This window comes from Arachis stenosperma, chromosome 1 (genome assembly GCF_014773155.1).
Source record: "Arachis stenosperma cultivar V10309 chromosome 1, arast.V10309.gnm1.PFL2, whole genome shotgun sequence".
Lineage (NCBI taxonomy): Eukaryota > Viridiplantae > Streptophyta > Magnoliopsida > Fabales > Fabaceae > Arachis > Arachis stenosperma.
In genome coordinates, this window is record NC_080377.1 from 46,038,651 (window position 1) to 46,050,105 (window position 11,455).

General features: G+C 38.2%; 3 protein-coding genes across 3 annotated transcripts; 2 read left to right on the forward strand and 1 right to left on the reverse strand.

Annotated features, from left to right (window-relative positions):
- Positions 1 to 678: 678 nt before the first annotated feature.
- Positions 679 to 2,168, forward strand: LOC130979234 (uncharacterized). Its single transcript, XM_057902620.1, has 6 exons — positions 679 to 816; positions 960 to 1,085; positions 1,140 to 1,252; positions 1,336 to 1,509; positions 1,613 to 1,694; positions 1,842 to 2,168. The coding sequence occupies exons 1-6, from the start codon at positions 679 to 681 to the stop codon at positions 2,166 to 2,168; spliced, it is 960 nt and encodes a 319-aa protein (XP_057758603.1).
- An 893-nt stretch (positions 2,169 to 3,061) lies between these two features.
- On the reverse strand, positions 3,062 to 4,063 carry LOC130979242 (uncharacterized). Its single transcript, XM_057902630.1, has 3 exons — positions 3,902 to 4,063; positions 3,702 to 3,859; positions 3,062 to 3,452 (listed from the first exon to the last, which is right to left on the reverse strand). Exons 1-3 carry the CDS (start codon positions 4,061 to 4,063, stop codon positions 3,062 to 3,064), a joined length of 711 nt encoding a protein of 236 aa, XP_057758613.1.
- Positions 4,064 to 7,172: 3,109 nt separating this feature from the next.
- On the forward strand, positions 7,173 to 7,691 carry LOC130979249 (uncharacterized). The gene is made up of 2 exons (XM_057902642.1): positions 7,173 to 7,364; positions 7,446 to 7,691. Exons 1-2 carry the CDS (start codon positions 7,173 to 7,175, stop codon positions 7,689 to 7,691), a joined length of 438 nt encoding a protein of 145 aa, XP_057758625.1.
- The last annotated feature ends 3,764 nt before the right edge of the window (positions 7,692 to 11,455 follow it).

The window sequence follows — 11,455 nt, forward strand, 5'->3', positions numbered from 1 at the left end:
ATCAATATAGCCATATTCGATTTAGTAGCGTTTCATGCAAATCGAATCAAACTCATTCGATTTATGCATGTAGGTGAGGTGTATAGGGTTTCATTTCTTGGAAACTTGTGGAATTAGGCGAAGCTGTAGGTATTATTGCGAGCAAATCGATTAGAGAACCTGGTACTCAACTAACATTAAGAACTTTTCATAGATGTGGAGTATTCACAGGAGGTACTGCAGAACACGTGCGAGCTCCGTCTAATGGAAAAATAAGATTCAATCAAGAAAAGAAGGATCATTAGAAATCTCCAAAATTGATTTTCAATATCAAAATATATGGAATAACGGTTCTTTTGGCTATTTTTATCCCTAACTAAAAGAATTTTATCATTAAATTGACACAGGGCAAGTCAATTTAGTATGTATTCAGGAAGATATATAAATGGATGTAACTTAATTTACCAGGCCACAAATGTATATAAATAGCCATTGAATGTGAATTCCTCATCATAGTGATTTACAATGGCTAGTGATGAGAGTTTTTTAGTTTTGGTATAGATGATCGATTAAGAAAAAAATGCATTCCAGAATTAAGTTTACTGATAAGAATCCACTTAATATTTTTTTCAAACCTTCAATGAGTCTCACAAAGTTTTAGAATACTATAATCCGAAAACTGGGGCTGCAAGGCGTGAAATGGGTGGAGAAGTTATTCACTTATACCACAGAATTATGATTTCTATTTTGTGGGATGATGTGAAGTACGATTCGTTCGTCATAGGCAGCGATGAAGATTTGCAAGTTCTGTTCCATTATTGTCGACAATTTTTGGAGGTGAGGACCCTGAGCTGTTGGCCAAGCTTGTGGATGTGGTCTCTAGTTCATGAGGTTCTAACCGGAATCCTCAGCCTTCAGCCACGGCATCCTGCTCTAGTTCAAGGCCTGTTGGTGCCTCTTTATCTCTGCTCATGATTCAGCCCGAGGCAGCTTTGGTTGCCTCCCTGTCCTTTGCTGCTAATCTAAACTACACTCGTGACGGAGAAATGGGTGACAATGGTCCCTTCGGCGATGTTATGATGTTGATGGCCGGTATTCCTAATGTGGTACCGGAATCCTAACAGGGTAGAGCACCGAATGGTGTGGAAGATGTATTTCAGGATGAGGATGGTGATGATGTGGAGCCCGCCGCCATTGTCGATGATAGCGATGATGAGCTAGCAATGAGTACTCCAACTGGGGGTGGTGGAGCAACTATTTCAGGAACTCTGCAGTACCCCCGCACTTTTCAACTTTGGACTTGGATGCAATGAGACAGTAGGGGGTACCTAGCGTGCTTGTCGGATTTGGGGCCAGATTCACACAGGTTACAAGAGGACAAGCTGAGTTCCAAGTTGTTCAGCAGTTTCAGGATAAAAAGGAGGTCGTGTTAAGCGTGAAAACTTATAGCATTCGATGTGGAATTGAGTATAAAGTGTTGGAATCTGATTATCGCAAGTACCATGGGAAGTGTAAGAAATTCGGCAACAGGTGTACATGGTTGATTGATATTAGTCTCCGCCAGCGCAGAGGTATTTTGGGAGGTAAAACGGTACAATAGATTGCATACTTGTCTGGCCACTTCAATATACAGTGATCACAAGAGGCTTGATTACCAAGTGATCTCGGCCTTCATACTGCCTATGATTAGAGCCGATGTTACCGTGTCGATCAAGGTATTATAGAATACGACAGAGACCCATTTTGGTTTTACACTGACTTACAAGAGGGTTTGGATGGCTAAGCAGAAGTTCGTGGTTTAGATTTATGAAGACTGAGAATAGTCATATAATGAGTTGCTACGATGGGTGCTAGGTGTGTAGATGACGATGCTGGATAGTATTGCAGTGTTAAGGACAAGTCCTGTGCGACTGGGTGGCCAAGTCGATAAGTCACATGCTTATTTCCACCGTCTTTTTTGGACATTTCCACCGCGTATCAAGGCCTTCCGACGTTGCAAGCCTCTGGTTAGTGTCAACGGAATCCACTTGTACGACAAATATGGTGGTACACTGCTGGTTGCAATAGCTCAGGACGGCAATTCAAATATCATTCCTGTTGCATTCACCCTTTTGGAGTGTGAGAATGCACAGTTGTGGTCATTGATGCATGAGAATCTTATGTACTTTTCTTGGGTGTTTCTTAGGTGAAAGTGATAGTTTTTGCTTGATAATTACGTGCTTTATTATGATATTCTATTAGTATTTTGAGTGCTTTAATTTCTTGATAATTGTAGAAAAATAATAGAAAAAGAAGAAAAAAGCATAAACACAAAAAAAGCAAAGAAGACTTTTTGACACACTTTGAAGCTTCGAACATGCTTTAAGCCTTAGACCACGCTTTTGAAAGCATGACCCCTAAAGCAAGCGTGGCCCCTGAAGCATGGCCCATGAAGCACACACAAAAGAAAGGCATGCGTTAAGTAATAAAGCATGCACACTAATTAATGAAGCCATTTAATGATGCATGAATCAAAGGAAGCTATGGCATAAGCCAATGAAGAATGAAGCATGCATGTAGCGTTATGCATGTGGCGTTATTTGATTTATTAAGCAAAGCAAGCGTTTAATGCCAAGCAAGCATGAATGAACACCAATGAATAAAGGGTGGCATTTAACGCCACAAGGAATATGGGTGTGTGGAAACTACATGCCTTCGAGGCTTTCATTTGAACAATTTTTATGGGCATGTAATGCTTCTTACTGGTATGTCACATGCCAAGGCCTCACTCCCAAGACCGTGTATGATTCAGTGGTATTCCACACACCGCAGCCCGGTATTACACGTTGGGCCAAGAAAAGTACATAAGATTCTCATGCATCAATGACCACAACTCTACATTTTCACCCTCCACAAGGGCGAATGTGATAGGGATAATATTGGAATTGTTGTCCTAAACAATCGCAACCAGCAGTGTACCATTATATTTTCCATACAAGTGAGTCCCGTTGACACTAACCAGAGGCTTGCAATATTGGAAGGCCTTGATACACGGTGGAAATGTCCAAAAAGGACGGTGAAAATAAGCATGCAACTCATCAACTTAGCCACCCAGTCGCACAAGAGTCGTCCTCAACACTGCAACACTACCCGGCATCATCATCTGCACACCTAGCAGCCATTGCGGCAACTCATTATATGACTCTTTCCAGTCTCCATAAATTTGAGCCACGGTCTTCTGCTTAGCCATCCAAATACTCTTGTAAGTCGGTCTAAAACCAAAATGGGTCTCTGTCGCATTCTGTAGAACCTTGATCGATATGGCAACATCGACTCTAATCATAGGCAATATGAAGGCCGAGATCACATGGTAATCAAGCCTCTTGTGATCAATGGATAACGAAGTAGCCAAACAAGTATGTGGTCCATTGTATCGTTTTACCACCCAAATACCTCTGCACTGGCGGAGACTAATACGAATCAACCATGTGCACCTGTTGCCGAATTCCTTACACTTTTCATGGTACTTGTGATAAACAGATTCCAACACTTTATATTCAACCTCACGTCGGATGCTAGAAGTCTTCACGCTCAGCACGACCTCCTCTTTATCCTGAAACTGCTAAACAACTGGGAACTCAGCTAGTCCTCCTGTATCCTGTGTGTCTCTGGTCCCAAATCCGACAGGCATACCAAGTACCCCCTGTTATCTCATGGCATCCAAGTCCAAAGTTGAAAAGTACAGGGGGTACTGCGGAGTTTCTGAACTAGCCGCTCCATCACTCCCAACTGAAGTACTCCTCGCTAACTCATCATTGCTATCATCAGCAATCGTGGTGGGGTCCATATCATCATCATCTTCATCATAAAATGCATCTTCCACACCATCCGGTGCTCCACCCTGTCAAGATTTTGTTATCACATCAGGAATGTCATCCATCACAATCGCAACATCACCGAAGGGACCAGTGTTACCCACTTCTCCGTCGCGAGTGCGGTTTAGATCAACAGCGAAGGACGAAGAGGCAACCAAAGCTACCTTAGGCTGAATCACGGGCAGAGATGAAGAGGTACCAATAGGCCTCGAATTAGAGCAGGCTACCATGGCTGAAGGCTGAGGATTCCGGTTAGGACCTCATGAACTGGAGACCACATTCAAAAGTTTGGCCAACAGCTCAAGATCCTAACCTATGAGAATTGCCGACGACAATGGTACAGAACTTGCAAATCTTCGTCGCTGCTTATGACGAATAAATCGTACTTCACGTTATACCGTAAAACGGAAATCAGAATTCTGTAGAATAACTTCTCCAACCGTTTCACGCCTTGCAGCCCCAATTTTTGGATTATAGTATTTTGAAACTTGGTAAAAGTCGTTGAAGGTTTTGAGAAAAACATTAAGCGGATCATTATTAGTAAACTTAATTTCCTAACGTATTTTTTTCTTAATCGATCCTCTATAGTGCATCAAAACTAAAAAACTCTCATAAGTAACCATTGCAAATCACTTTGATGAGGAATTCACATTCAACAACTATTTATATAAATTTGTGGCCTAGTAAATCAAATTGAGTTACATCCATTCATATATCTTGCTGAATACATACTAAATCAACTTGCCCTGTGTCAATTTATTCATGGACATTTCGAGGTTGGTAAATCAAATTGGGCTCGTTCGATTTATTTAGGACCAATGATAATTTGATTTCTCATTTACTCCATTAAAGTATTTTACAATTATTTGAACTTGCATTCTATTTCAAAATGCACTTCTCACTTATATCCTAATCAAATTGGATTTTATTTTCATTTTCATTATCTTTATCTCTTAGATGTGACAATTTTCTCACTTCTTTCATTTTTTTCCTCTCTCTTTCATAAGATTATTTCTCTAATTCTTTCTCTCTTTCATGATTCAACTCCATTTTATTTTTTTTATTTGTGTTTATATTATTCAACTGTATTTTTATACACTCTTTAATTTATATTTATCTGATATGTATGAACAATTCAAATATGTTCAACAATCATTCATCAATATCAATATTTGGGTTGAATAATTTATTTATAATCTCTCGTTGTTTTTTTTTTCATTTTTTATCACTGTTTAATTTGTTTTTCTTTCAAATGAAAAAATCTATCATTATTTCGTACTCCCTTTTATTCTTCAACATCATCTCACTTTCTTTTTCATTGGGTATATGCATTATTTTACTACATTTTGATAATATTTAACTTTTAGTGATAGTTATATGTTTCACTAATCATTCATTCAACAGCAACATTTAAATTTTAGTTTTAGTCTTTTACCATTTCTTTTTCATTTTATTTTCAACAATAGATTTATTTTTCATTTTCTTAAATTACAAATGAAAAATCTAAAATATAGAAGCCAACAAATTATTAAAATTAAATTTTTACTCACACATCTAAAACCACGCATAAACTCAAAAAATCATATCCTAACACATCCCAAAGTAATCACGCATTATAAGTGTTCATTTTATACTCTACATCCAAAAGAAAAAAAATATTCATTTCATACGTCAACCTCTCTGCCGAGTTTGTTTTCTTTTGAGAAAATGAATGGGCATTTAGTTTTTGGAACAGAAGTAAAGTCAAAGAAAAAGAACTAAAATTGTATATCCATCAAATATATCTTATAAGTTAAAAATTTAAAATAAAAATTTGATTACGAGAAACCTATTTACATTATGAAAAAGAAAGTATTCTGCTAATGAATCACATTGATAAGAGTCCAAAGTTAAATAAAATATCCATACACTATTAGCAGTATTGCTAGACCAAGAAAAAAATACATTAAAAGTATATCAAAATCAATAACTAACACATCCAAAGGTACTACACATTCAAAATTACACATGTACTCAAAAGATCATAATATAGCATATTCAAAATTCGTGTAATTTGTATAACAAGGATGAATTATTTGTAAAAAACTCTATATTCTTTCATCCTCAAATAAGGCTTTTCTTTTTCAATTTTGAAGCACATCAAAAAGTCCTTATACATGCTAAAATCTATAACCTAACAAATCTGAAAGTTTTGGTTTTGTTTATTCGCTTACCAAACTCACGATAAAACCTACCCAAAAGAACACTTCACAACATATACATCTATTTGCAATACGTATATCAAGAGACCAAGATAAAAAAGTTCACAAATTTCTAACACGTAACCAAAATTATCTAACAATAGAATATGAAGTATTACATAGGATTCATTGTGCAATAGAGCCTAGAGAACCACATACATATTCCAAAAGAAAAAAAGGGGGCACAATAGTAAACTTTCACACTTTATATAGAGAATAAAGAGGGTAGAGGCAATCAAACAATGAGGGCAGGAACGATCGTTGGCTTACAGTTTGCAGATATACAGTGGCTCCAAGGAGAGAAATGGGTTGTCGTTGCTCCTTAGGTTGCAGTATTGCAGGTTGCAGCGGCGATGATTGATAAGCGGGAGACATGCAATGACTTAGGGTTGTGTGTTTGTGGGAGGAAAATGTGCAGACAAAATGGGTAAAGGGAGAAAAGGAAGGGAATAAATAAGGTGTGGGAAAAAAATATTTTGGTTATGTTATCTTTATTTTGATTCTCCAAGTTTAATTTGAATATTTGGTGATTTGATTTGAACTTAATAGGGATTTCAAGAATTCTAGTTTTCAAATTTAAATTAAAAAAATAGAAGCTATGAGAGATAATAAGTATAGATGTTCTTTCTATAAGTATTTGTTTATTGGTTGAGTAGTAACTAGTTATCTTGTTACAATGCAGGTATTAATCACCAATATTTCTCGATTTTGTCATAACCAATCTCCTTGTAGCAATATTTGATGAGTAAATAGCCAAATTGGTCCCCGAAAGATAGCTCTATCTCCATATTAGTCCCTGTAAGAAAAAGATAATAAAAATTGTCCCCGAAAAATTTATAATTGGTAACGTTAGTTCTTCCATCAATATTCTGTTAATTCCGTCATTGACGCCGTTAACTATTGCTTATGTGGCTGTCAGTGTGGCATATCAGCATGCCTAGCTTGGCGCAGAGTGGCTAGTGATAAGATATGTTTCCATATGTATGTCAAATTAGTCCTAGGTCTATAAACCTTAATCCCTTTCTTCGTCTGAAATGCCATTGTTGCTGTAGCTTTAGATTGATTCTGCAGAGGCCGAAAATTCTTGAGCAACTACATGATGGGTAGCGTAGGTGGGGGTCGCAGTCGACAAGTGTCGCAATCACACGGAAGCCATGGTTCGAGCTCTTCACTGCGGTGGCAGAGGAAGAACTCTGACCTAGTGTGCTTTTGTAGGCTGAAGACAGTGATCAAGAAGTCTGTGACAAAAGAAAATCCTGATAGATTATTCCATGCTTGTCCAAGATACCGGGTGAGTTATGAATGTAGTGTTGTTGAAACTTCTAATTATTTGAGTGGGATTTTGACATTTTTGTATCTTGATGTTGTGCAGAAGGACAGCCACTACAATTACTTTAGGTGGGATGAGGATGATGAGTATGAAGGATTAGAGCACTTAGGAGAAGTTAAAACTGATGCAGAAATGAAGAGTGATGCTGTTTTCTTGAACCATAATATATCATGGAGAATGATGAGCTTAGAGGCTGAAGTTAAAGCACTTAGGATGAAACTATATTTTGGATTAATAATTGTGATTGTAGTTTTTATGATTATGTGTATGTTCTTTGGTGAGAAGTGAAGCAGTTACTGTGAAAACGTGGATGTTGTGAACGTTGATAGTTTGTTGTTGTTGTGAAAACCTTGTATGTTCATGTTTCTTTACTAGTAGAAAGGTTATTTACATCCAACATTGTTGCTAATCATAACATAATGTAAGCAAATCAGAATTAGCATAATTAAAATTAAGTGAAGTAGGAAAAGCATAACATCACCAATGGTGTACTAGTTTCCATTGTCTCAGATTCAAATAACAACACTGTTTTAACATGATAATAACAAAAAAGGTAGTAGCTGACAGTTGAATAGCAGTATACCATAAAGGGCTATACAAAAAATAGGGCTATTGAAGATACCACAACTACCACATTATTTATAAATGGTAAAATTTGGCTCTAACAAAATAACAGATACTAATTGCCCTATATTTTATATCTTCAAGTCTTGAAGTCATTCCATGTCTTTTTTTCTGGGAGGTTTGAAACCCGGAGTTAGAACAAATGTCATAAAGCTGGCAAGTTTCATGGCTGTTGCAGAGCTGCTACCCTTGATGGTTTCAGCAGATACAGCAACTGGTCCTGGAGAGGCATTTTCCTTTGCCCTGGCCATGGTGACATGGAGTTTTGGAGGCCTTCCTCTACCTCTACTCTGCGTCAAACAATTATCATCATTGTCTCAAATAAAAACAGCTACAAGTAACTAATGCTCAATTTAAAACTCTTTAGAAGATAACCTGAGTAACTGATGAGCGGATAATTTGTATGCTTTTTGGCATTGTTTTTACATAGTTTTTAATTTGTTTTAGTTATTTTTTAGTATATTTTTATTAGTTTTTATGCAAAAATCACATTTCTGGACTTTACTATGAGTTTATGTGTTTTTCTGTGATTTTAGGTATTTTCTGGCTGAAATTGAGGGATCTAAGCAAAAATCTGATTCAGAGGCTGAGAAAGAAAGGAATGAAGATGCTATTGGATTCTGACCTCCCTGCACTCGAACTGGATTTTCTGGAGCTACAAAAACCCAATTGGAGCGCTCTTAATTGCATTGAAAAGTAGACATCTTGGGCTTTCCAGCAATATAGAATAGTCCATACTTTGCCTGAGATTTGATGGCCCAAACTGGCGTCCAAACGCCCACTAGAGACTCTTTTATCGCGTAAAACGCCAGAACTGGCACCAAAGCTGGAGTTAAATGCCGAAACTGGCACCAAAACTGGCGTTTAAACTCCAAGAAGAGCCTATGCACGTGAAATCTTCAATGCTCAGCCCAAACACACACTAAGTGGGTCCCGAAAGTCGATTTCTGCACTATCTACACTTAGTTACTCATTTTCTGTAAACCTAGTTTACTAGTTTAGTATAAATAGCACTTTTTACTATTGTATTCATATCTTTAGATCATTTTTGATCTCTTGATCATGTTTTGGGGGCTGGCCATTCGGCCATGCCTGGACCTTCATCATTTATGTAGTTTCAACGGTGGAGTTTCTACAGCTCATAGATTAAGGTGTGGAGCTCTGCTGTTCCTCATGAATTAATGCAAAGTACTATCGTTTTTCTATTTAATTCATGCTTATTCTTATTCTAAGATATTCACTCGTACTTCAACCTGATGGATGTGATGATCTGTGACACTCATCATCATCCTCCCTTATGAACACGTGCCTAACAACCACCTTCGTTCTATCTGCAAGAGCTTGAGTGTGTATCTCTTGGCCTCCTGGTTCACGATGCATGGTTGCCTCTCCTGACAACAGAGCCTTTCATTCCGTGAGATAAGAATCTTCGTGGTATAAGCTAGAATCAATTGGCAGCATTCTTGAGATCCGAAAAGTCTAAACATTGTCTGTGGTATTCCGAGTAGGATCTGGGATGGGATGACTGTGACGAGCTTCAAACTCGTGACTGTTGGGCGCAGTGACAGTGTGCAAAAGGATCAATGGATCTTATTCTGACACAATCGGGAACCGACAGATGATTAGCCATGTGGGAAACTGTAGCGGATATGTTTTCACTGAGAGGACGGATGGTAGCCATTGACAAAGGTGATCCACCAACATACAGCTTGCCATGGAAGGGAGTACGCATGATTGGATAAGGACAATAGGAAAGCAGAGGCTCAGAGGGAACAAAGCATCTCCATACGCTTATCTGAAATTCTCACCAATGAATTGCATAAGTATCTCTATCCTATTTTATGTTTTATTTCTCTTTTAATTATCAAAACCTCATAACCATTTGAATCTGCCTGACTGAGATTTACAAGATGACCATAGCTTGCTTCAAGCCGACAATCTCCATGGGATCGACCCTTACTCACGTAAGGTATTACTTGGACGATCCAGTGCACTTGCTGGTCAGCTGCGCAGAGTTGTGAGAGAAGTGTGAACTCACGATTTCGTGTACCAATAACATTGGTTGAGGTCTGTGATTGTTGTGTCAGTGGAAGCTAAGCATGCTGAGTAATAGAAATTTCAGTCTATTCATCTAGAGCTGCTGCTGCTACTGCAGGTAGTGTCTGTATTGGCTAAGTGTGATTTATTTTTTCTGCTTCCAGACCAGGTGCAGGTTGTGGTGGTTGAACAGCTGCAAGCTGCAACTGCATTGTCCTTGCTTTCTCTTGAGCATTGTCTTGCTTTTTCTTGCTACAAGTTCTCTTATTGTGGCCCACCTCTCCACAGTATATGCACCGAATTGGAGCATACTTCCTTTTCATTTTTGTCTTCGTGCCAGTGGGTCCTTCAGCCTTGTCCTTCCTTCTATTTGTTGTTGGTCTGCCTGGTTTAAGTTTGATAGGAAGTGGAACAGGTGCAGGAGAACCAGTTTTCTCCCATAGATCTTGTCCCCTGACGGGATTAACATTGAATTGGTATGTTCTTCTGTACGCCTCCATAGTTAACCATTCGTGGTAATACTCCTCAGGCCTCTTATCATTTTTTTTCTTGAATGGCTGATATTGCGTGCATACAAGGCATTCCTATATATTTCACAAAAAATAATTTCATTCAGTTAAGTATGTATCATGGTATGCATCTGAAAGAAGAAATCAGTTATGAATTCAACCTGTCAACTGCCAAAACCTGCAGGAGCAAGTATGGTTCCCCAAATCTACCACTATATTAGTAGGCCATCCTTGAACTTCGTAGACTTCCTCTTTCGCATCACCCGACCAGTAGGGAACCCAGTTTCTAGATAACTTAATAAGAGATTCTAGCCTACTTTGTTGAACTGGAGTAAGTATTCCTTGATAACTCAAAAGTTTCAGTCTATTGTCAGACATGTTTTTCATAACCATTCTACGTACCTCCTCTGCAAAGCTCATAATAGGCTTACCTCTATCATGCTTGGTCTTTGCATTGAAGGATTCACAAGCGTTGTTGCATATGTTGTCCACCTTTGGCCCTTCACTGAAATAGGCTTTGGTCCAAGCTTCCTTCGGCCACTTGGCTAAGTATTCCCAAGCTTGTTGATTAATCCTCTTGACTCTAGTCATATTCCTTTTGAACTCAACCGGGGTCCTCGATCTTGTACACTCCTAGACCAAGTCCTTAAGCTCGACACTGCCCCACTGTTTGGAGAAGTTCCTCCACAAATGCCAGACACAAAATCTATGTGAAACTGCTGGGACGAGTTCTTTGACAGCTGGTATTAACCCCTGCACAAATAGTCAAACCCGACAAGATTTATAGTCATTCCAGTCCTCAAAGAAGTATCATTAATTAAAAAAAGTCCTTAAAAATCAAATCGTGATTCAAATTGATCCTCACCTTTTGCATGTCTGATA

Coding starts and splice junctions, on each gene's coding strand:
- LOC130979234 (XM_057902620.1), top strand. CDS start 679: ATGGGTGGAGAAGTTATTCACTTATACCACAGAATTATGATTTCTATT. Junction 1,086..1,139: donor TGGCCGGTATTCCTAATGTG/GTACCGGAATCC, acceptor GATGTATTTCAG/GATGAGGATGGTGATGATGT. Junction 1,695..1,841: donor ATGTTACCGTGTCGATCAAG/GTATTATAGAAT, acceptor CTAGGTGTGTAG/ATGACGATGCTGGATAGTAT.
- LOC130979242 (XM_057902630.1), bottom strand. CDS start 4,063: ATGGTAGCCTGCTCTAATTCGAGGCCTATTGGTACCTCTTCATCTCTG. Junction 3,860..3,901: donor CCTTCGGTGATGTTGCGATT/GTGATGGATGAC, acceptor AAATCTTGACAG/GGTGGAGCACCGGATGGTGT. Junction 3,453..3,701: donor GAAACTCCGCAGTACCCCCT/GTACTTTTCAAC, acceptor ATTCGGCAACAG/GTGCACATGGTTGATTCGTA.
- LOC130979249 (XM_057902642.1), top strand. CDS start 7,173: ATGGGTAGCGTAGGTGGGGGTCGCAGTCGACAAGTGTCGCAATCACAC. Junction 7,365..7,445: donor ATGCTTGTCCAAGATACCGG/GTGAGTTATGAA, acceptor GATGTTGTGCAG/AAGGACAGCCACTACAATTA.